Source organism: Mixophyes fleayi, chromosome 2, assembly GCF_038048845.1.
Source record: "Mixophyes fleayi isolate aMixFle1 chromosome 2, aMixFle1.hap1, whole genome shotgun sequence".
NCBI classification, from domain to species: Eukaryota; Metazoa; Chordata; class Amphibia; order Anura; family Limnodynastidae; genus Mixophyes; species Mixophyes fleayi.
The window spans coordinates 10,671,334-10,693,390 of record NC_134403.1 but is presented as its reverse complement, the minus strand read 5'-3'; the positions used below and the strand labels follow the sequence as shown (position 1 = coordinate 10,693,390).

At 42.6% G+C, this 22,057-nt stretch overlaps 1 protein-coding gene across 1 annotated transcript in view; it reads right to left on the bottom strand.

Moving 5' to 3' along the window:
• LOC142140563 (olfactory receptor 56A4-like) overlaps window positions 1-21,818 on the bottom strand; it is an 82,851-nt gene extending 61,033 nt beyond the window's left edge. Inside the window, exons 1-7 of the mRNA XM_075198273.1 lie at window positions 21,799-21,818; window positions 21,733-21,754; window positions 21,623-21,644; window positions 21,513-21,534; window positions 21,331-21,352; window positions 21,221-21,242; window positions 21,067-21,132 (exon numbers count right to left, since the gene is read on the bottom strand). Of these exons, the coding sequence (XP_075054374.1) occupies window positions 21,067-21,132; window positions 21,221-21,242; window positions 21,331-21,352; window positions 21,513-21,534; window positions 21,623-21,644; window positions 21,733-21,754; window positions 21,799-21,818 (196 nt within the window). The remainder of the gene's footprint in view (window positions 1-21,066; window positions 21,133-21,220; window positions 21,243-21,330; window positions 21,353-21,512; window positions 21,535-21,622; window positions 21,645-21,732; window positions 21,755-21,798) is intronic.
• Window positions 21,819-22,057: the final 239 nt, after the last annotated feature.

Below are 22,057 nucleotides of genomic sequence, written 5' to 3'. Positions count from 1 at the left end.
TCCAGCTCCTACTGGAGATTTGGAGGGCCTGATAAACCCCTTTTTCAAATTCTCTTCAATATAATCCTGCATGGACTTGGTCTAAGGACCGGAGAGAGAATACAAGTGTCCCTTGGGTAACTTGGCACCAGGTATAAGTTCGATGGCACAGTCGAAATCCCGGTGAGGAGGTAAGGCATCAGCAGCTTTCTTGGAGAACACATCCCAAAATTTGTGGTATTGTGAGGGAAGTTGTTCCGGAATAGGCTGGAGCATTCGCAGAGGCAGAGTCAAGCAAGACTGTGAACAAAAAGAGCTCCACTGGATAATCTCTACTTTCACCCAATCCACAACAGGGTTATGACGAGAAAGCCACGGATGACCCAGAATCAGCGGAACTGACGGACAGTCAATAAGGAGGAGGGTTATGGACTCAGAATGGAGAGCTCCTATGTTCAGCTGTAGTGATGGAGTCTCCCAAACAATTTTGCCTCCAGGTAAAGGACTCACATCTAGGCCACAAACTGTAATTGCAGAACGAAGCTTGACCAGAGGAATCCCGGCGGAACGGGCAAATCCGATGTCGAGGAAGTTGCCTACAGCTCCACTATCAATGAAGGCCAACAGGGCCACGTAACTGGCACCGAAAGTGACTTGTGCGGGAATCAGGACAGCATTCTTTTGGGAAACAATTTGCAACCCTAAGTGGACCTTTCCCAGACATGTTCCCTTTTCAGGTTTGAATGGACAAGAGCAGGAGAAGTGGCCCTTATTGCCACAATAAAGACACAGGGCTTGTGACCGTCTCTTGTCTCTTTCCTCCGGAGGGAGGCGAAACGCCCCTGACTGCGTAGGCTTCTCAACATTCGTGGAAGCTGGTATAAATGCAGAAGAACAAGAAGACGCCTCTTTCTCTGTCCTCCTCTCCTTGATCCTCCTGTCAATTTTAATGGCGAGTTGCATAAGGCTCTCCAACAAGGTGGGGGAAGGATACTGCACAAGGGAATCCTTGATCTCCTCTGACAGTCCTAAGCGAAACTGGCTGCGTAACGCTGGATCATTCCATTCGCTGTCAGGAGACCATCTGCGGAATTCAGCGCAGTATTCTTCTGCTGAGTGCCGGCCTTGCTTTAAGGCCCGTAGATGAGCCTCAGCAGAGGCAACTCGATCTGGATCATCATAGAGGAGGCCTAATGCATTGAAGAAAGCTTCCAATGATTGCATGATAGGACTTGAATGCGGTAGGGTGAAAGGCCAGGACTGGGGGTCACCCTGCAGGAGGGAGATGGCAATTCCAACTCTCTGCTGTTTTGAGCCAGAAGACCGAGGCATCAGCCGAAAATAGAGTTTGCAGCTTTCTTTAAAATTCCTTAACAGGACTCTATTTCCGGAGAACCGGTCCGGCAAATTCAACTTGGGTTCATCAACAGAACCAGAAATGGGCAGTGTAGTCCGGGAAACCTCCTCTTGAGAGGACAAACGCTGGGACAAACCCTGGACCATCTGGTACAGGGTCTCAACATGACCCACTAGGGCTTGGAAAGGAGATGATTTGGTTCCGCTTTCTTCTATCCCAACTTTGTCTCCGGAACGTCTGTTATGGCCGGTTATAATGTTAGGAACCCCTCTAGCCGGTACGACACAACCCGGAGTCTGCTCTGCCAGTCAGGTGTTCACTGGAGCCCCTAGTGGTGGGGACAGACTTGGCCGCAGACTAGCAGAGGGTCGTGAAGTGCGTACCGACTAGGGAGAACTCGGGAAAGCCGAGTGAAGTCCAGGCAAGGGTCGAGGGCCGGCAGCAGACAGGGAATCCAATACACAAGCCGAGGTCAAGGGTCACAGGCATGGTAGCAAGGTCCAGATACAGGCAGGAAGGTCAGGGTCACGAGCAAACAGGCAGGGTCCAAATCCAGGCAAGGGGTCATACACGGGAAATTCAATAGAGTGTGCACGGGACAGGGACAGGAAAAAAGGCAGGTACAGGAAACAAGCAGGTCCGCAAGATTGTGGCAGAGAAACTATAACCGGCAGTGAGGCTGCCTTAAATATTGGTGGCCACCAATCAGAGCCCAGCTCTGGAGCAAGCCCACAGGGGGGTAATAATTGCTGGCCAAGCCCCCTCCTAATTAACCCACCGCTGTTCATTACGCGCATGCGCCCGGCTCCCAGCACTGCCGGGATGCAGCGCTACAGTAGACGCGCTCAGCCGTTGCCTTGCCAACGGCCGGGCAGAAAGCGGAGATGACGTCCCGGTCGTCAAGGTGACAGCCGGGATGCCAGAGGGAGCCCGAAGCGAGCCGCGGCGGCCATGAGTACCGCCGCGGCTCGTGACACTGACAGAATACATGATTGCTTGTCTCTCTGGTTCAGGGGGTTGCTCATCCTCTGACTTGGACTGAGATCCTCAAGCAAGAAGAGGATCACTGCAACAGCTTGGCCAGGAGATCGTGCTCAGAAAGTTCCAACAGACCCAAAGAATTCGTTGCCACGGCAACATCCTCAGCACCCTTCCATTAAACTATAGCTTGTCCAGGTAACAGCCTAATGTATGTTGATTCGTGTACAACAAAAACTGTCCCTCTTCAAAGAAGGTTTGTTTTAAAGCACTGGGGTATTTATTGAGTGTTATTTGGAGTGCGGTGATCACTTGGGATTGATTTGTAGTATCTTATTTAATTTGGTTATTGATTGCAAATGATGTCCATCTTTTGTAATAAAGATACAGCTATATGCTTCCTATATCTTTTTGTCCGTGTGATCCCGAACTTAGAGATACCAGGAATTCCCTCTTGTTTCCTACCCTAACATTCTGGTATCGTTACACATGATCAATGCATAAAGACCTATCAGCTTTAGCAGTGAACCAACATTCAATCAATCAGAAACAGATAACTATTCCTGGCGCTCATCACCCTCTCAAGTCTGTATATGCACTTGCCCTATATCTCTTTTCAGGCGTATATGTTTCTCCGTATTGGCCTCCCTCAGCCTCATTTGCATGAACATGACTTTTCTGTACTCGGCCTACCTGAGCCTCTCATGTTTCAGTCATAAGAAGGCCAAGTGTCAGATGCGCGCAACTCTGCGTGTGTATCTATGTGCATATTTGCGCATTTTGCACTATACTAACTGGCGTATGTCCTAACATAATTCCATTCCTTATAATACAGCGTAGAAGTAGACATAACATTATGGGTCCGATTCATCTTCAAACGCAATTTGAACGCAACTTGCGTTTCAATAGAATCGGATCTAACTTGCACTCACGTAAGCCCGTATTCAAGTGCAAACAGATCTCAATAAACATTTCCATTTGAATTTGGGTGATGCCCAGAGTTGAATTGGATGAATGTGCACATGTTTGACCTCGGCATGTACTGTATATGCATCCGCCCTTCCCACCCCGGTTTCGCCCTTCAAGCCGTAGGCATTCAGTGTTATTTGCTTATGGACATGATTTGGATGCAATTGTGTCCACTGGCATAAAGTCTCTCTGAGCATGCGCAGAGCAATTTCACTCAAGATACGACGTGCAACCGGTATTACATCCACAGATGAATCAGGCGTTATATATGCATGATACATTAGAGACTAAACATTATAATAAAGGGACAGAGGATGTACAACAAGCTCTTGTTTTCTCATTTGCTTGAAAGCAACTTCTGATTAATCAATCAAATTGTTTATCTAGGTGATCACCATTCAGCAATATTGTTTACAGGGTGGACCAAGTAACAATACAATTATATACATACAAATAGACATTAGATACAAGACTACAATAGTACAGGGAGATCTGCAATTGACAGGATAAATGCAAATACATTTGTCAGGTAAAAGTCTCTGTAGTATGTGTATTATAGTGGAAAATAAAGTAATTAAAAATGTTAAGCAAATACAACATACGTGGATTTCTATTCTTTTCCTCAAAATGCGTTTTTGACCAATGAGGAGATGAGTTGCAGTAGATGCTACAACTAAAGTGACAATATATAGTCAGTGTGGAAGCGGCCCAGGCTTATCATGTGGGGAGACAAGTCAGAAGAGTTGGGATGAGGGGGGTCAGGAACTGGGGTAATACTAGGAGGGAAGGGAATAAGATGATGTAATTATACAAGGAATAGGTTAGGGAGATAATTTTTTTAAAAAATCAAATATTTTTATTGAGTTTTTAACATAAAAACAAAACGAAAATCAAACAAGAGAAATAAAAGTACAAAGGTAAAAGACGTAGTTCCACATACGGCTACAATCCGCATAACAAAGAGAAAGCATTTCAACAGCTGTAACTTATCTCAACTATCAGAAAGATATTACATTGGAACACAATTGGTTCTGTTTAGTAACAATTTATAAGGATATGCTAAGATGCATTGTGTTATATAGTATAATATACTGAACGGGTCTTCAAATTCCTATTTACGCAAGGGACATATTAATATTGATATTAGCAATAAGCACTGCCAGGAGAATACATCTGTAAGGGAAATGTCTCATACACTGATACTTGTGTTAAATGGAGCACTTCACAGTAACATCCAGGGCCTAAATGACAATTTACATAGGAGCAAAGTCTGCCGCCAAAGAACTAATTGTATACCTCGATTTTGTTCATCTTGACCATATCTTGTAATATTTTGGCATGGTACCCCGTGACTGATAAGTAAATCTTTCGTCCCCCACCGCGGCATTCACCAGAACCAGCCAAGCGCCAAAGACCAGCCCCTCCCATGCCATCCACGTCCTGGCAATCGCAACTTTAGCTAGAGCGAATAGGTTAAGGACATATCTAGTCGCCGACCTTCCCAAGAATAGACTGACACCGAGTCCAAATATACAAGTCTTGGGGTACAATAATGGTATATCTATACCTGTGTCTTGAATACAGGCCACCACCCGTGACCAAAAGTCGCCTACCACCGGGCAGCCCCAGAGCAGATGCCAGAAGTTAGCGGAGCATCCCCCACATTTAGAGTCAGATCTGGCACCCATCTGGAGCAATCTGCAAGGGGAGTAATACACTCTATGTAAAATGTACATCTGAACCTGGGAAGATAAACCGGAAAATGATGCAGTGGAAACAAGAATTTCGGTTGGAAGACCATTTTACTTAAGTTGATCCTACCTGACACTGATAGAGGTAGTCTAGTTAGGGAGATATTTAGGGCACTAAAGAAGTAGGTGACGCACTGGTGCTAGAAGGAAGAAGGGTTTGATAGTGAGGAAGTTCTAGAAAGAGAGTGGAATATACCAGGATCATTGGAGGGAGCTGCAGGTGTCTGTAATCTATGTGTAACACCCCCTTCTGTATTATGCATTGTGAGGGTGTTTATATATTGAACAATGCAGATGCTTCTCACCTCGGTACTTGATTTTCAGTGCCTCCACCCGAATCGCTGCTTTCTCTTCTGGGGGGTGTTCAAAAGATACACCAGGGGGAGATTCGGGTAACCCCCTGCCCAGTATTAACACTCTGTGACAAACTGTGTGCTGCAAAAGCCATCCAGGCACATTTATTGAAATGGAAACCCTAAATGCAGCTTTGTAATTTTATAGATAAATATACTTTGGTATAATTGGAAATAATAGTGCAAACAATACAATACAGTAATAAGACAGTGTGGATGAAAGTGGAGCACCACTTCATACTATGAACACCAAGTTAACACAATAACTCGCAAATAAATCAATAACATTAACAGTATACAATATGAACATTAACTGTCACAGCCTTATACAAAAATATATCAGATACCTTACTTGCTCCTGATACTGGGAATATCTTGCGGGGTGAATGTATATATATTTTCCTTATAGCTCTACAATGTACTGCCAAACACACACACATCAGCAGTATTCAAACACACCACACAAATGGAGCAGTGCACTGCAAGTTGGGGCCCTTCTGTATGGATGCAGCATGGCATGGAAGCATCATGTGTCCAGATTGCAGCTTTAAGATGTCTTTAAATCACTTGCAGTGAGGTACAGCAGTCACAGTATGCAAACCCTCCTTTAGCAACAACTGTAAAATCCTTTCTTATTTGTCTTCTGGGACTTGTAGTTCCACAAATGCTGATTAGACAAACACTTGTTGCACATTTACCTGCCCACCCATCTATCCCTAACTCTTCAGCCCTTGTCGCCAGATATAGTCCAAACCCCACTTGAATAATAACAGATAGGTAAAAATAACCAGTTACTTATCTGCACCAGTGTGTGTCACAGCTCTGAACTTGATTATCTCCAAAATGACTGACTTGTAAAATGTCCTTCTTCAGAGGTGCATGCAAACCTCCTCCTACAGCTTCACACTGTGACTTCCAGCAGGTTCTGTTCAGGACTGCACTGAGCTCTGATATCTCTGCAGACTGTCTGCTCTCTCTCCTCAGACCACCCATCCAGTGCCCCTCTGCCTGGGGGTCACCTATCTGGACTGGTCACACAGCTCAGTCTCTCCCAGGATGCTCCTCTCTCTCCCTCTCTCCGCCCTCTGGTTTCTTAGCCTTCTTAGGCTCCGCCCCCCTTTCCATAACAGCTTTCTGGGAGATGTAGTTCCTCCTCCTGGACTGGTCACACAGCTATATCCATCTTTTTTCTTACTGATGCAATTGTGATTATTAGCCCCTGGGTGCTCAAGTCCAATTGCAGCATCCCCAGGGGTTACATATGTTATGTATAAGATCATAAAGACAGTAATACTAACGGGTCCTCTGTGATTCCTGCAGCAAATTCCAGAACAGGATCAGTCATTTATCTTGAACATAATGTCTTAAACCCAGTGATGCTAAAAGTCCTCAGGCTCAGTGAGTTCTGTAACGGATTTCTGTAGGATGAAGCTTATAGAAGCCCAAGATGCGCTAACACTTTGGACACTTTTAGACAAATCAGTGAAGAGCTTCTTAGGGCAGAGGGTCCAGGAATATTGGGATACAAACAATCACCAATATACCGTGGGAATTAACCAGTGAGAGCTCTGTATATCAAGAGAATTACATTTGTATTTTGTCTGCAGTGTAGGGAGGTACAATTACAACCGTATATGAGACCAGTGTTGGGACGCAGTGATCAAGAATAAAGCTCTATGGTAAAAGAATAATTACTGAGGTGTGAAGTAGCACATTAGCTGTGTATGGAGTAGATGTAATCAATTAGGAGAAAGAATATAGACTGAACAAGATGCTTCTTGGTTTTTGCAGTTAGTAGAGATTAAACCTGAAAAAATTAGTCATAGTTATTTTTTTGTGCTTCTAAGGGCATAGTTATTTCCCCATTATTCCCAAGTTTTTAAAAAATAAAAAAAAAGTTAAAAAAAAAAAAAAATTTAAAAAAAAAAAAAAATATATAATAATTATAACCAAATTTGCAAAACCAATCCAGCAGTATAAGTCCATTGGTACTGCAATATTACAAAGTTCACACATTCTGCAGTATCAGTCCAGTGGTGCTGTGTCCTGTGCTCTGTCCTGCTGAGTTCCGTAGTGCTGCTGGGTCCTGTGCCGTGTCCTGTTCAGTCCAGTGGTGCTGTGTCCTGTGCTCTGTGCTTCTAAGGGCATAGTTATTTCCCCACTATTCCCAAGTTTTTTAAAAATAAAAAAAAAGTAAAAAAAAATAAAAAATTAAAAAAAAAAAAAAAAATATATAATAATTATAACCAAATTTGCAAAACCAATCCAGCAGTATAAGTCCATTGGTACTGCAATATTACCAAGTTCACACATTCTGCAGTATCTTGTGCTACATATAATGGAGACCAAAAATTTGGAGGATAAAGTAGGGAAAGATCAAGACCCACTTCCTCCTAATGCTGAAGCTGCTGCCACTAGTCATGACATAGACGATGAAATGCCATCAACGTCGTCTTCCAAGCCCGATGCCCAATCTCGTAGTACCGGGCATGTAAAATCCAAAAAGCCCAAGTTAAGAAAAAGTAGCAAAAAGAGAAACTTAAAATCATCTGAGGAGAAACGTAAAGTTGCCAATATGCCATTTACGACACGGAGTGGCAAGGAACGGCTTAGGCCCTGGCCCGTGTTCATGACTAGTGGTTCAGCTTCACCCACGGATCTTAGCCCTCCTCCTCCTCCCCCCCCCTACAAAAAATTGAAGAGAGTTATGCTGTCAGCAACAAAACAGCAAAGAACTCTGCCTTCTAAAGAGAAATTATCACAAATCCACAAGGCGAGTCCAAGGATGTTGGTGGTTGTCAAGCCTGACCTTCCCATCACTGTACGGGAAGAGGTGGCTCGGGAGGAGGCTATTGATGATGTAGCTGGCGCTGTGGAGGAACTTGATGATGAGGATGGTGATGTGGTTATTGTAAATGAGGCACCAGGGGGGGAAACAGCTGATGTCCATGGGATGAAAAAGCCCATCGTCATGCCTGGTCAGAAGACCAAAAAATGCACCTCTTCGGTCTGGAGTTATTTTTATCCAAATCCAGACAACCAATGTATGGCCATATGTAGCTTATGTAAAGCTCAAATAAGCAGGGGTAAGGATCTTGCCCACCTAGGAACATCCTCCCTTATACGTCACCTGAATAACCTTCATAGTTCAGTGGTTAGTTCAGGAACTGGGGCTAGGACCCTCATCGGTACAGGGACACCTAAATCCCGTGGTCCAGTTGGATACACACCAGCAACACCCTCCTCGTCAACTTCCTCCACAATCTCCATCAGATTCAGTCCTGCAGCCCAAGTCAGCAGCCAGACTGAGTCCTCCTCAATACGGGATTCATCCGAGGAATCCTGCAGCGGTACGCCTACTACTGCCACTGCTGCTGTTGCTGCTGTTAGTCGGTCATCTTCCCAGAGGGGAAGTCGTAAGACCGCTAAGTCTTTCACAAAACAATTGACCGTCCAACAGTCGTTTGCCATGACCACAAAATACGATATTAGTCACCCTATTGCAAAGCGTATAACTGCGGCTGTAACTGCAATGTTGGTGTTAGACGTGCGCCCGGTGTCCGCCATCAGTGGAGTGGGATTTAGAGGGTTGATGGAGGTATTGTGTCCCCGGTACCAAATCCCCTCGAGATTCCACTTCACTAGGCAGGCGATACCAAAAATGTACAGAGAAGTACGATCAAGTGTCCTCAGTGCTCTTAAAAATGCGGTTGTACCCACTGTCCACTTAACCACGGACATGTGGACAAGTGGTTCTGGGCAAACGAAGGACTATATGACTGTGACAGCCCACTGGGTAGATGCATCCCCTTCCGCAGCAACAGCAACAGCTGCATCAGTAGCAGCATCTACAAAATGGCTGCTCATGCAAAGGCAGGCAACATTGTGTATTACAGGCTTTAATAAGAGGCACAACGCTGACAACATATTAGAGAAAATGAGGGAAATTATCTCCCAGTGGCTTACCCTACTTAGACTCTCATGGGGATTTGTGGTGTCAGACAATGCCAGTAACATTGTGCGGGCATTAAATATGGGCAATTTCCAGCACGTCCCATGTTTTGCCCACACCATTAATTTGGTGGTGCAGCATTACCTCAAGAGTGACAGGGGTGTGCAGGAGATGCTTGCGGTGGCGCGCAAAATTGCTGGACACTTTCGGCATTCAGCCAGTGCCTACCGCAGACTAGAGGCACATCAAAAAAGCATGAACCTGCCCTGCCATCACCTCAAACAAGAGGTTGTGACGCGCTGGAACTCCACCCTCTATATGCTGCAGAGGATGGAGGAGCAGCAAAAGGCCATTCAGGCCTACACAGCCACCTACGACATAGGCAAAGGAGTGGGGATGCGCCTCAGTCAAGCGCAGTGGAGACTGATTTCCGTGTTGTGCAAGGTTCTGCAGCCATTTGAACTTGCCACACGAGAAGTCAGTTCCGACACTGCCAGCTTGAGTCAGGTCATTCCCCTGATCAGGCTGTTGCAGAAGCAGCTGGAGAAAGTGAGGGAGGAGCTGGTAAGCCATTGCGATTACACCAAGCATGTAGCTCTTGTGGATGTAGCCCTTCAGACGCTTTGCCAGGATCCGAGGGTGGTCACTCTTTTAAAGTCAGAGGAATACATTCTGGCCACCGTGCTCGATCCTCGGTTTAAAGCGTATGTTGTGTCTCTGTTTCCGGTGGACACAAGTCTACAGCGGTGCAAAGACCTGCTGGTCAGGAGATTGTCCTCTGAAGAGGACCGTGACATGCCAACAGCTCCACCCTCATTTTCTTCCACATCTATGGCTGCGAGGAAAAAGCTCAGTTTTCCCAAAAGAGGCACTGGCGGGGATGCTGATAACATCTGGTCCGGACTGAAGGACCTGCCAACCATTTCAGACATGTCTACTCTCGCTGCATTGGATGCTGTCACAATAGAAAAAATTGTGGATGATTACTTTGCTGACACCATCCAAGTAGACATGTCAGACAGTCCATATTGTTACTGGCAGGAAAAAAAGGCAGTTTGGAAGCCCCTGTACAAACTGGCTCTATTTTACCTGAGTTGTCCCCCCTCCAGTGTGTACTCGGAAAGAGTTTTTAGTGCAGCGGGGAACCTAGTCAGTGAGCGGCGAAGGAGGTTGCTTCCTCACAACGTTGAAAAAATGATGTTTATAAAAATGAATAATCAATTCCTCAATGAAGTACAGCACTGCCCTCCAGATACTACAGAGGGACCTGTGGTTGTGGAGTCCAGCGGGGACGAATTGATAATGTGTGATGAGGAGGAAGTACACACTGTAGGGGGAGAGGAATCAGAGGTTGAGGATGAGGACGACATCTTGCCTCAGTAGAGCCTGTTTAGTCTGCACAGGGAGAGATGAATAGCTTTTTTGGTGTGGGGGCCCAAACAAACCAATCATTTCAGCCAAAGTTGTTTGGTAGGCCCTGTCGCTGAAATGATTGGTTTGTTAAAGTGTGCATGTCCTATTTCAACAACATAAGGGTGGGTGTGAGGGCCCAAGGACAATTCCATCTTGGAACTTTTTTTTTGGCATTATATGACCAATCAACAGTCGTTTGCCATGTTCAAAAAGTAAAACCAAATTTTAAAAAATTCAAGAAATTAAACCAAAAGTAAAATGCCGTGTCATAATTTAAAACAAGAGGTATTGACGTGCTCTAAAACTACTGTATTGTTGTTTATATTTTATAAACACTACACTTGAAAGCTTGAGTCTTTCAATAAAAAAGTAACTGTCCATTGCACGAATATTTGCAACAGGGACAATTTTAGGGTTAAGAAAGCCAACTGATAACACTTCGACGCTGTCTGTCTTTATAAACACTACACTTGGAAGTTGGAGGAGGTATTGTGGCCCCGGCACCAAATTTACTACCGGGGCCACTCCACTGTGCAGTCCATATTTAGGTGTATCAGATATTAAACAACGGTGACAGTTGATGCCCAATTTTTTAATTATATTGTGGCCTCGGTACCAAATTGTGTACCGGGGCCACCACACTACGCAGTCCAGATACTTGTTTGGTGGAATTCAGACCAGTTGAGGGTTTTATTATTATATTGTGGGGACCACTCTATCTATACCACACTACAACTCTATACCACTCTATTTCATACTTTAATTCTATTTAATACTTTAATTCTATTTCATACTTTAATTCTATTTAATACTTTAATTCTATTTCATACTTTAATTTTATTTAATACTTTAATTCTATTACTAATTACCATAAAGAGGAACAAAATAAACCAATTTTACCAAAAGTATAATATGACTTAGACTTACAAACACTACACTTGAAAGATGGTGCCTTTAAATGAAAAAGTCAGTCTTCATTGCACGACTATGTGCAACAGGGACAGTTTTTTGGTTTACAAAGTCAACCAATAACACTTGGACCCTGTCTGTCTTTAACATACTTGATGGGATCTCAATGACGAATTGTCTGTACCATGTTTGGAGGAGGTATTGTGGGCCCGGTATCAAATTGGGTACCGGGGCCACCCCACTACGCAGTCCAGATACTTGTTTGGTGGAATTCTGACACGTGGAGGGTTTTTTAATTATATTGTGGCCTCGGTACCAAATTGTGTACCGGGGCCACCACACTACGCAGTCAAGATAGATAGATGCGTATCATAGATAAAGTACATTCAGTGGTGTGGGGCAAATTGAAAAATATTCAAAATGCACTGACATTATCAAAAACAAGAGGTTGTCACACGCTAAAACTCCAACATGTATATGATGGAGAGGATGGAGGAGCAGCCGTATGTGTAGTGTAATGCAGACCTGTTGAAGGTTTTTTATATATTTTATTGTGGTGCCCAGTGCCCACTCCTCTACGCAGTCCAGGTACATTTATTGGTGCGATTCATAAAAGTTCAGGGTTTTTAATATATTGTGGTGACCCACTCCTCTACGCAGTCCAGGTACATTTATTGGTGCGATTCATAAAAGTTCAGGGTTTTTAATATATATTGTGGTGACCCACTCCTCTACGCAGTCCAGGTACATTTATTGGTGCGAATCAAACAAGTTGATGGTTTTCTTATTATATATATTGTGGTGACCCACTCCTCTACGCAGTCCAGGTACATTTATTGGTGCGATTCATAAAAGTTCAGGGTTTTTAATATATATTGTGGTGACCCACTCCTCTACGCAGTCCAGGTACATTTATTGGTGCGATTCATAAAAGTTCAGGGTTTTTAATATATATTGTGGTGACCCACTCCTCTACGCAGTCCAGGTACATTTATTGGTGCGATTCATAAAAGTTCAGGGTTTTTAATATATATTGTGGTGACCCACTCCTCTACGCAGTCCAGGTACATTTATTGGTGCGATTCATAAAAGTTCAGGGTTTTTAATATATATTGTGGTGACCCACTCCTCTACGCAGTCCAGGTACATTTATTGGTGCGAATCATAAAAGTTCAGGGTTTTTAATATATATTGTGGTGACCCACTCCTCTACGCAGTCCAGAAAGATACCTTGTTGCAACGTTTTGGACTAATAACTATATTGTGAGGTGTTCAGAATACACTGTAAATTAGTGAAAATGCTTGTTATTGAATGTTATTGAGGTTAATAATAGCCTAGGAGTGAAAATAAGCCCAAAAACTTGATTTTTAAACTTTTTATGTTTTTTTCCAAAAAAATCCGAATCCAAAACCTTAAATCCGAACCGAGACCTTTCGTCAAGTGTTTTGCGAGACAAATCCGAACCCCAAAAATAACGAAAATCCGGATCCAAAACACAAAACACGAGACCTCAAAAGTCGCCGGTGCACATCCCTAGTTATTTTAACAAATTCTCCAGGTGGTTTGCAAAGGAGAGATTGAAGTCAAACTCCCAGCTATTTGATATGTGGTACAAACTCCAGGGTTTTATCTACAAGACTACTGATATGTGGTACAGCAGGGTATGCTATGCAGATAATAGGAAAAATAGCATTACCTTTGTCTTTTCAGTGTTAAGAAGCAATTAGAGGTTGGTATTGAAGTATATCGATGTCAGCTTACAGGACACTATGTGCATACCCTGGTGTTGAGCAGCTTAGATAGAATACTGTATCATCTGTGAACAGATGGATTTTCACCTAATTGATGCCTTAGTCTATATTGCTGAAATAAATGCCCAGAGGATGGATCCACGTGGGACATCTCATCTAACAGATGTAAGTGAGAAGTTTCACCTTCAGCCTTGAGCCATTGGTGCTTGCTATGAAGTTAGTTGTGCTACCAATTCAAGGAAGTAGAATCTCCACCGACAGATTCCAACGAAGAAAAGGAGGACGTTGTTGTCGACAAGCTAAAGACCTTAATTCATTCTGGAAAGATCCTCTAATTTATTTTCATCCACTTGTGGTCTAAAGATTCTGCTTAAAGATACTTCTTTGGGTAACACAGCGAGTGGGGTACTAAATTGAGACGCTGGAAATGTTGGCAGTTAAGCTGTCGACATGAAAACGTCAGCAGACTAAATGCCGACACTCCCGTTATGGGGACAGCTTGAAAATGCTGACAGTGTGATTGGCAATCACAATGCTGACATTAAAAGATCAATGCCGGTGGGTCCGGCCGCTGTCCGTCCCTTCACATTGGAAGTATCGGCATTTAGCCGGCTGACATTTTCATGTAGCAATTGTGACCGTCTCCAAACACAGCACAGACAGCAGCTCAAATGAATAACAAATTCACTTTTATTTTGGTTAATTGTCTAATCACAAGGAGTCAATTGAGGACCTGTAAACAGACACCCCGCGCTCTCTCTGAGTCATTAGTCCCAGAGTCTGTGATGCGGTTTTCTTTGTGCAATATCATGGACACTTTAGTCAGAATATGAGGCTCAAGGTGACATCAATACAGCTTGTTATATATCATGAAGTTTTTCAGGGCCACTAACTAAAGTGCCAATAAATGTTCTTCATCTCTCATCAATCTCCCATCTATACTTTATATCATAAATGTTTATCTTGCAAGGAGCAAGTTCTCATTGCTTATAGAATTTTTTTTTTAAATTCCCCAATGGATTAAAAGTTAGATTTCCCCTTGAATTTCAGTGACTAAAAATGAGTAAAGAGAACAGGGTGTGCGGGGAAGTGTTATTGTTTAATAAAATAGTTTCCAACGGTATCAATGCTTTTATTTAACAGTATTTTAATACTATTGCCAGGGCATGCTGGCACTTGTAGTTCTACAAGTGGCAACATGCAAGAGGCTTGTGGCTGCCAGGGCCTGCTGGGACCAGTAGGCAACAGCAAAAAAGCTGAATTTCCTTTATTATCTATTTATTAGAAACATATAATAGAAACATAGAATTTGACGGCAGATAAGAACCACTTGGCCCATCCAGTCTGCCCATTTTTTAACCTATGGTATCCTCAAACCTTATTTGATCCTTTGTTCTTTGTAATATTATCCTTATGTCTATCCCAAGCATGTTTAAATTGCTCTACAGTATTAGCCTCTACCACCTCTGATTGGAGGCTATTCCACTTATCCACTACCCTTTCTGTGAAGTCATTTCCTCTGAACCTACTTCCCCCCAGTGTCAGTGAATGTCCTCGTGTTCTAATACTTCTCTTCCTTTGTAGAATGTTTCCCTCCTGCACCTTGTTATAACCTTTGATATACTTGAAAGTTTCTATTACGTCCCCCTGCTCCCTTCTCTGCTCCAAACTATACATATTAAGATCTTTTAGTCTTCCCTGGTGAGTTTTGTGCTGTAGACCATGCACCATTTTAGTTGTCCTTCTTTGCACAGTCTGAATGTGTCAGGGGTGAGTGAGGTTATGACACGGGGGCCACAGGCTGCGGGTTTCCCTATAACAGTTTTACCAGCCCAGGTGAAATAAATAATAAAAAACTTAACCCCCCCCCAAATTAAAACTACACCAGTGCCGGCAGACATAGCCGAGTGCTGGTAGCAGCTTTATACGGGGAAGCCCACACCGTTTGTCCCTCTGAAATTGCCTCAACCATCCAAGATCATGAGCGCTGGTGTTGGTATCATTTTTTTTGGGGGGGCGAGGGGGGTGCAATTAAATTGAATTCCCCCCATTGAGTATGAACATTTTACTAATTGTATAATATTATATTATGTAATACTAGTGCATATTAAACTGATTCCATTTGCAGACTCAGAAGCAATATATCTAAGGGTTATCTTAGATTTAATTTGTCACACTCTAAATTCCTCTATCCAATATCCACTTGGGATGTGTGCCCCAGATAAACTCCTCTGTATTACGAGAGGGACATCATCATCATCAATCATCATCATCATCATCAATCGTCAACATCATCATCATCATCATCATCAATCGTCAACATCATCATCTTCAACAGTTAATCCTGAGGTCAACCCTAATAGTCATTGCTGAACCAATTTTTAGCTCCCTGGATATTGCTAGACATTACCCCCGCCACAGATTACAAAATATAAAGTAAAAGATATTACAGTGTTACTTATCCTAAGAACAACATTCATGTTAGTTTTAGATTAGAACTGAATATCTTCTACAACAATGCTCTAATTTGCAGAAAATCCTGTTTTTACCCTAATCCATTTTAAAAACATTTGTTGCGGCCGCAGAGTTCAAGATGTAAAACCCCAAAGTGACAGTCAATGAGCCCATGATAAATACAGATTGTATAAAGAAAACGTATTTCCCGAGGCTTCTAGTAATGTGAGACACAACAGGAAGAGGCATAAAATCATATTAAATTGAATCAAATATTAGCAAAGCCGCCTGGTGCTAATGTGCCAAGTGGAACATAAAGGGAATTATGCGGCCATCTATTTATTCGTGGCGATTCACAGCGTGAACGACGGTATCTGTCGTTGTGTTAGGAATGTGCTGTAGAGACAGAGTTACAGCACTAATGTTCATATTTATGTCCTCCTTGTGACATTATATATAATGTATATATTCCACATTACCATGGAATAAATGTAAAGTAACATTAAAAGGTTCAGGAAACATGGTAGAAAATGTCCCCAATCTCAGTAGAATTAAATTTTGTCACAAGTTTTTAATACTATAGATTTAGACCACGTCAGACATGTAGGACATAAGGGGGGAGAGGAGGTGATTGAGGGCTAGGAATGATCTGGTTGGAACTTTGGTTATTTATTCTGTTCCTGGAGCTTCGCTTTGATCTACCTATGGTCCACTGCCCATTGCCAAGTCCAAGAGGTATATTTACTAAACTGTGAGTTTGAAAAAGTGGAGATGTTGCCCATAGCAACCAATCACATTCTAGTTCTCATTTATTTAATACATTCTACAAAATAACAGCTGGAATCTGATCGGTTGCTATAGGCAACATCTCCACTTTTTCAAAACCGCAGTTTAGTAAATTTACCCACCAAATCTCCTGTAGAAAAGCCTGTATCAGTCCAGCAACATTGAAAATTACAGGGACTGCTCAATTTTGGAGAACACCTTTATTTGTCCTGACCTCTCCAAGTAGTAAAAAGAAAGCTCCCCTTGAATCTCCTTCACCTCTGCTGGAGGACTCAGTCTGTCCTGTCCTCTTAAGTAGAGCTCTATAGAGGAGGACTGGGTCATGATAAAACTATGCTTGTAATTCTGACACTTGTCAAGCCTCCAAAAAAACCCAAAAGAATAGAAAATCGACTTGAAAATAATTAAACTTACCTTTAAGACAACGCTGGAGATCCCCGAAGACAGCAGCATAATGACAGGAAGACTTTCCTATTGGAGAACTGACCGCCTCTGCTGCCTGACGTCATGGCGAGATGTGTCAAGCAAAATTTAAAGCGGCAAGAGGGATGACAGGTGTCCGAATGGTGGTAATTGTAAAAACGAATACCACCGCAATTGTAAGGACCTGGCATGAGCCATATCAAAAATTAACCAAACACAAATGTAACTCTCCTAGCTAGAGGCTTCTGGTTGGTTATAGTTGTGACTGGATCACTTATAAGTAAGTTATGGTATAAATTTATTTAAAAGATAAGCGCAGAGCGCTTAATTATATAATTGCAAATGCACTTATTTTTGATATTGTGTATATTTTGGTAAGGGAAATCTTTATTTCTGAGACCAGAGAAGAAACTTGTTTGTTTTAATATTGCCAGAGGAAATGCACTCATGTCTGAGGTATATGTTCGATTTCTGATAAGCATTTATTTGAGGAAGTCTGTATGTAGTTTCTAGAGGATGTCCTCATTAAGGCTAATTAAGTCTATTCAATGTGAGTGACCAACACTTGAACACACCACAGGAAGTCGTTCCTTTAAGTTCCTGAGTGGCTTTTGTTAAGGGTGTTAGAACCTGTGTGAATATTGTAGACATCACGTGATCTAGGATATCACAGAAGTGTAAGTTTTGGTAAGTATAAATTGCATTTAAAATCTAAGAACATCCTGAAATCTGAGGAAATCAGTTTGATGTTGTTAGGAACCCCTCAGCCAGTACAGCAAAACCTGGAGTCTGCTCCGAACATCTGGTGTTCACTGTTGCCACTAGTGGTGGGGACAGGCTTGGCTGCAGACAAACAGAGGGTCGTGAGATGTGCACTAGCTGGGGAGAACCCAAGAATAGAGCTACTGAGGCCGTAGAGTAGGAAGTGCAGGAGGGAGTCAGGAGGGAGTCAGGAGAAACGCTGAGTGGATGGTGTCAAGACTGATATATCACCCGTGGCCACTGAAATAAATAAGGAACAGTTGATAGAGAAGTCCCCTGATTCACAGCGACTTCTGTACCGGAGCTTGTCCGGAAAGGAATGGAACTTGCAGCGATAGGTAAAGATGAGAAACTGGACGTAGGCAGTAGCCAAGGGTAACTACAACCCACAGTACCGGTGAGAGTCTGGAGATTTTAGGGAAATAGTTCTCAGGCAGTTTCCAGGGGTAACTACAACCCACAGTACCGATGAGAGTCCGGAGATTGGAGGAAAACAGTTCCTAGGCGGTTGCCAGGGGTAACTACAATATAGGCACACAGTGATATATCTAAACAGTCAATAGTACCTGTGGCAAGCTGAGTCTGGAGCCAAAGGAAGATTGTAGAATCGTCAAGGGAAAGCATGGTCCGTACACGGGGGATCCAATAGAGAATAGTCAGGAACTGAAACAGGTCTGGCACACGGGTAATCACACAGGAGAGGAGTCAAAGCAGAGCCGAGTTGATACACAGGGTAATCCAATGAAGAGTTTGACAGGAACGGAAACGGTCTGGTACATGGATATACTAAGCCGGCAGGAAACAACAGGAACAGGTAACAGGGAAAACACAAGGGAGCAGAACACTATGGTAAATGTATTACCGCCAATCTTGCAGAGGATTAGCTGGCTATTTAAGGAGAGCAGAACCAATATGCTGCAGGTGATAATGAGGAAGCCAGATGAGTGAGCTCAGAGAAACAGGCTGGCCAGGTGAGGCATAATATAGAAATGACAGCATGAATGAGGGCAGATTCTGACAGAGAACAGACCTAACTGACCCTATCTAATACCTATCTAAGCTATCTAGCTAATCTAGCTGCCTATCTGATCTACCTAAACTAATCTATCTAATCTATGTAAGAACTAAACTATCTACCTATCTAAACACCCAGGTGGCTATCTCAACTTACCTAACTATCTACCTACCTATCCCTAACTATCTATCTATCTATCTAGTTACTCTGACAGAGAGCCTGGCGAGTCATAACAGATGTGGAAATTAATTGTGTTAAATGCAGTATTAGAGTACATCCTGATGTTAATGTTTGAAATAAATATTGCAGTCTGTGCGGAGCCTTCTCTGATCAAGGGGCTGGCTTACCCCCTGCCAAGATTAGTCTCTAAAATTGTATAAAAAGAGAGCCTTTGTGCACTGAAGTGTATCGTTTTGATGCTCCATCTGACTTAACCACTGATACCTTTAATCAGTGGAACTGTCCTTGTCAGGACACTTGAGCTAAATAAACATCACCCTGTTTCAAGACCTTGCTTGACAACTTCTTCAATATTGCTGTATTCCTCTGACCTACAGACTAGGCCCTAAATCAAATATATCCTGCGGCTGTTCTGAAGTTTGGACCCAGCTCATAGTACCAACACTCTGCCCACTACCCAGCAGCTCTGGCCAGTGTGATAGGCCAGGGGGGATCCATCCACAGCACCCTGATCCATAGTAAGCGATCAGGGGTGCCAGCCCAGGTGTACCAGCACGGGAGTACACCAGCAGAGACAGTTACCCAGAAGGAACATGGTTCTGGATGCCATAAAAGAGTCCAGTGGTGGCAGCAGGCTCCTCCTACTGCGACAGGAGGGGCGTATTTGGAATAGCAAAAGGGGACGGTGGCAAAGTAATCCCAGCTGATTCCCAGCAACAACAGGGTGGCATAGGTGGACCATCCTGTCACAATAGTGAAGGTGGTGGTGTCCTATTGATCGATGTGTGTGGGGGGGGTGGTGTTGGGCTGGAAATTTTAAGTGTTGTTGTTAATGCTGAGGTGCTGGGGCAGGAGAATCTAATAGATATGAGGTAGTGGAATATGTGTGAGTAATAGGTAGGATCAGGTGTATACAAAGGTGCAATTAGGGTGAGGACGGGAAAGGTGGTGCAGAGGAACAGGTGGTGAGCAGAGAGAACGTGATTGGAAGTTGTGAATAAAAATATACAGATAGAGCTGGAGAAGGAACAATCCTTTTCTCATCTTACATGGACACTGTGGTTGGTGCACATACAACTCCCTACATAGCTAAGTGCATTAGTGTTTTCATCAGTGTCTGCAAAAACTGTATATGCTGAGAAGATTATATATTCAAATAAACCACGTTTTAATTATAGCCAAGTCACAGATCTGATTTCTAAATCCAATCACTTGTCTATACCGACTCCAGACTGTATGGAGAGTCTACAAAAACGTAAATACAATTCAAATGGAAAAGTAACTGAAAAAACTTCACACTCATATAAAAAAACATAACAATTTAGAAGACATTAAATAGAACAATCTTTAATCCAAACATTACTGAGAAATGCAATCTTGTGAAGGGATATTGTACATATAGGTGCATGTGATGGAGTATTCTCTTGGCATTGCTCTCTATTCATCACATATATTTCTCATTTTTTTACATATTATATACAGGTTTCTTTTTTCATTTTTAATTGATTCCTCGGTGCCAATCAACTTCCTCTCAGTCTTTTTAGAGCATGTAAACATTTATATTACCCTGTAGCCCAGCGGGGATTTATATTTAGGCTGTGCTATAATTAGAATGATCTTGTTAACAGCCAATTAGACGCACCAGTAACAATCAACCATTAGGAAAGTATTTACTGTGTCTGCAAAACTCAGCTCCTGAATCCAGCCTGTGATGGGGAATAACAGGTGAGGGTCCTCAGGGAATTGTGATGAATTCACTGTCAGAGGCTTCACACACTCGGATAACTCTGCCTCTCGCGGCTGATTCCCCTTCATGTCAGGTCAGTGACCATGACTGGATGGTAGAAACTCGGTGTCACTCTCATCAGACTAAACCTCAGAGCTCCAAGAGGATCATTCTTTTACTGCTAAATATGTTTTACTCCTGCTGACTCTAAGCTCAGTCTGGACACCCAAAAAGGAGAAAATCCCGTACTGAAAGTGCATAACTGACAAGATATACAGTACATGCCCGAGAGAAGAGATATACGTACCTGAGAGATATGATATACGTACCTGAGAGATATGATATACGTACCTGAGAGATATGATATACGTACCTGAGAGATATGATATACATACCTGAGAGATATGATATACGTACCTGAGAGATATGATATACATACCTGAGAGATATGATATACGTACCTGAGAGATATGATATACGTACCTGAGAGATATGATATACGTACCTGAGAGATATGATATACGTACCTGAGAGATATGATATACATACCTGAGAGATATGATATACATACCTGAGAGATATGATATACATACCTGAGAGATATGATATACATACCTGAGAGATATGATATACATACCTGAGAGAAGTGATATATACGTACCTGAGAGATATGATATACATACCTGAGAGAAGTGATATATACGTACCTGAGAGATATGATATACATACCTGAGAGAAGTGATATATACGTACCTGAGAGATATGATATACATACCTGAGAGATATGATATACATACCTGAGAGATATGATATACATACCTGAGAGATATGATATACATACCTGAGAGATATGATATACGTACCTGAGAGATATGATATACGTACCTGAGAGATATGATATACATACCTGAGAGATATGATATACGTACCTGAGAGATATGATATACGTACCTGAGAGATATGATATACGTACCTGAGAGATATGATATACATACCTGAGAGATATGATATACGTACCTGAGAGATATGATATACGTACCTGAGAGATATGATATACATACCTGAGAGACACGATATAAATACCTGAGAGACAATCAGGCTAATTCATCCAGATAATTTTGCATTTTTTTTAAATGGGATGAAATTTGCACACACGTCTGCTCATATTCAAGTACTGGAATAAGTAGGCTCTGTTGATACGGTACTTGCCGTATGCAGACAGACAGAACAGATTGCTGGACGCAGAATGCATTATTATTATTATTATTATTATCTTAAATTTATAAGGCGCCACAAAG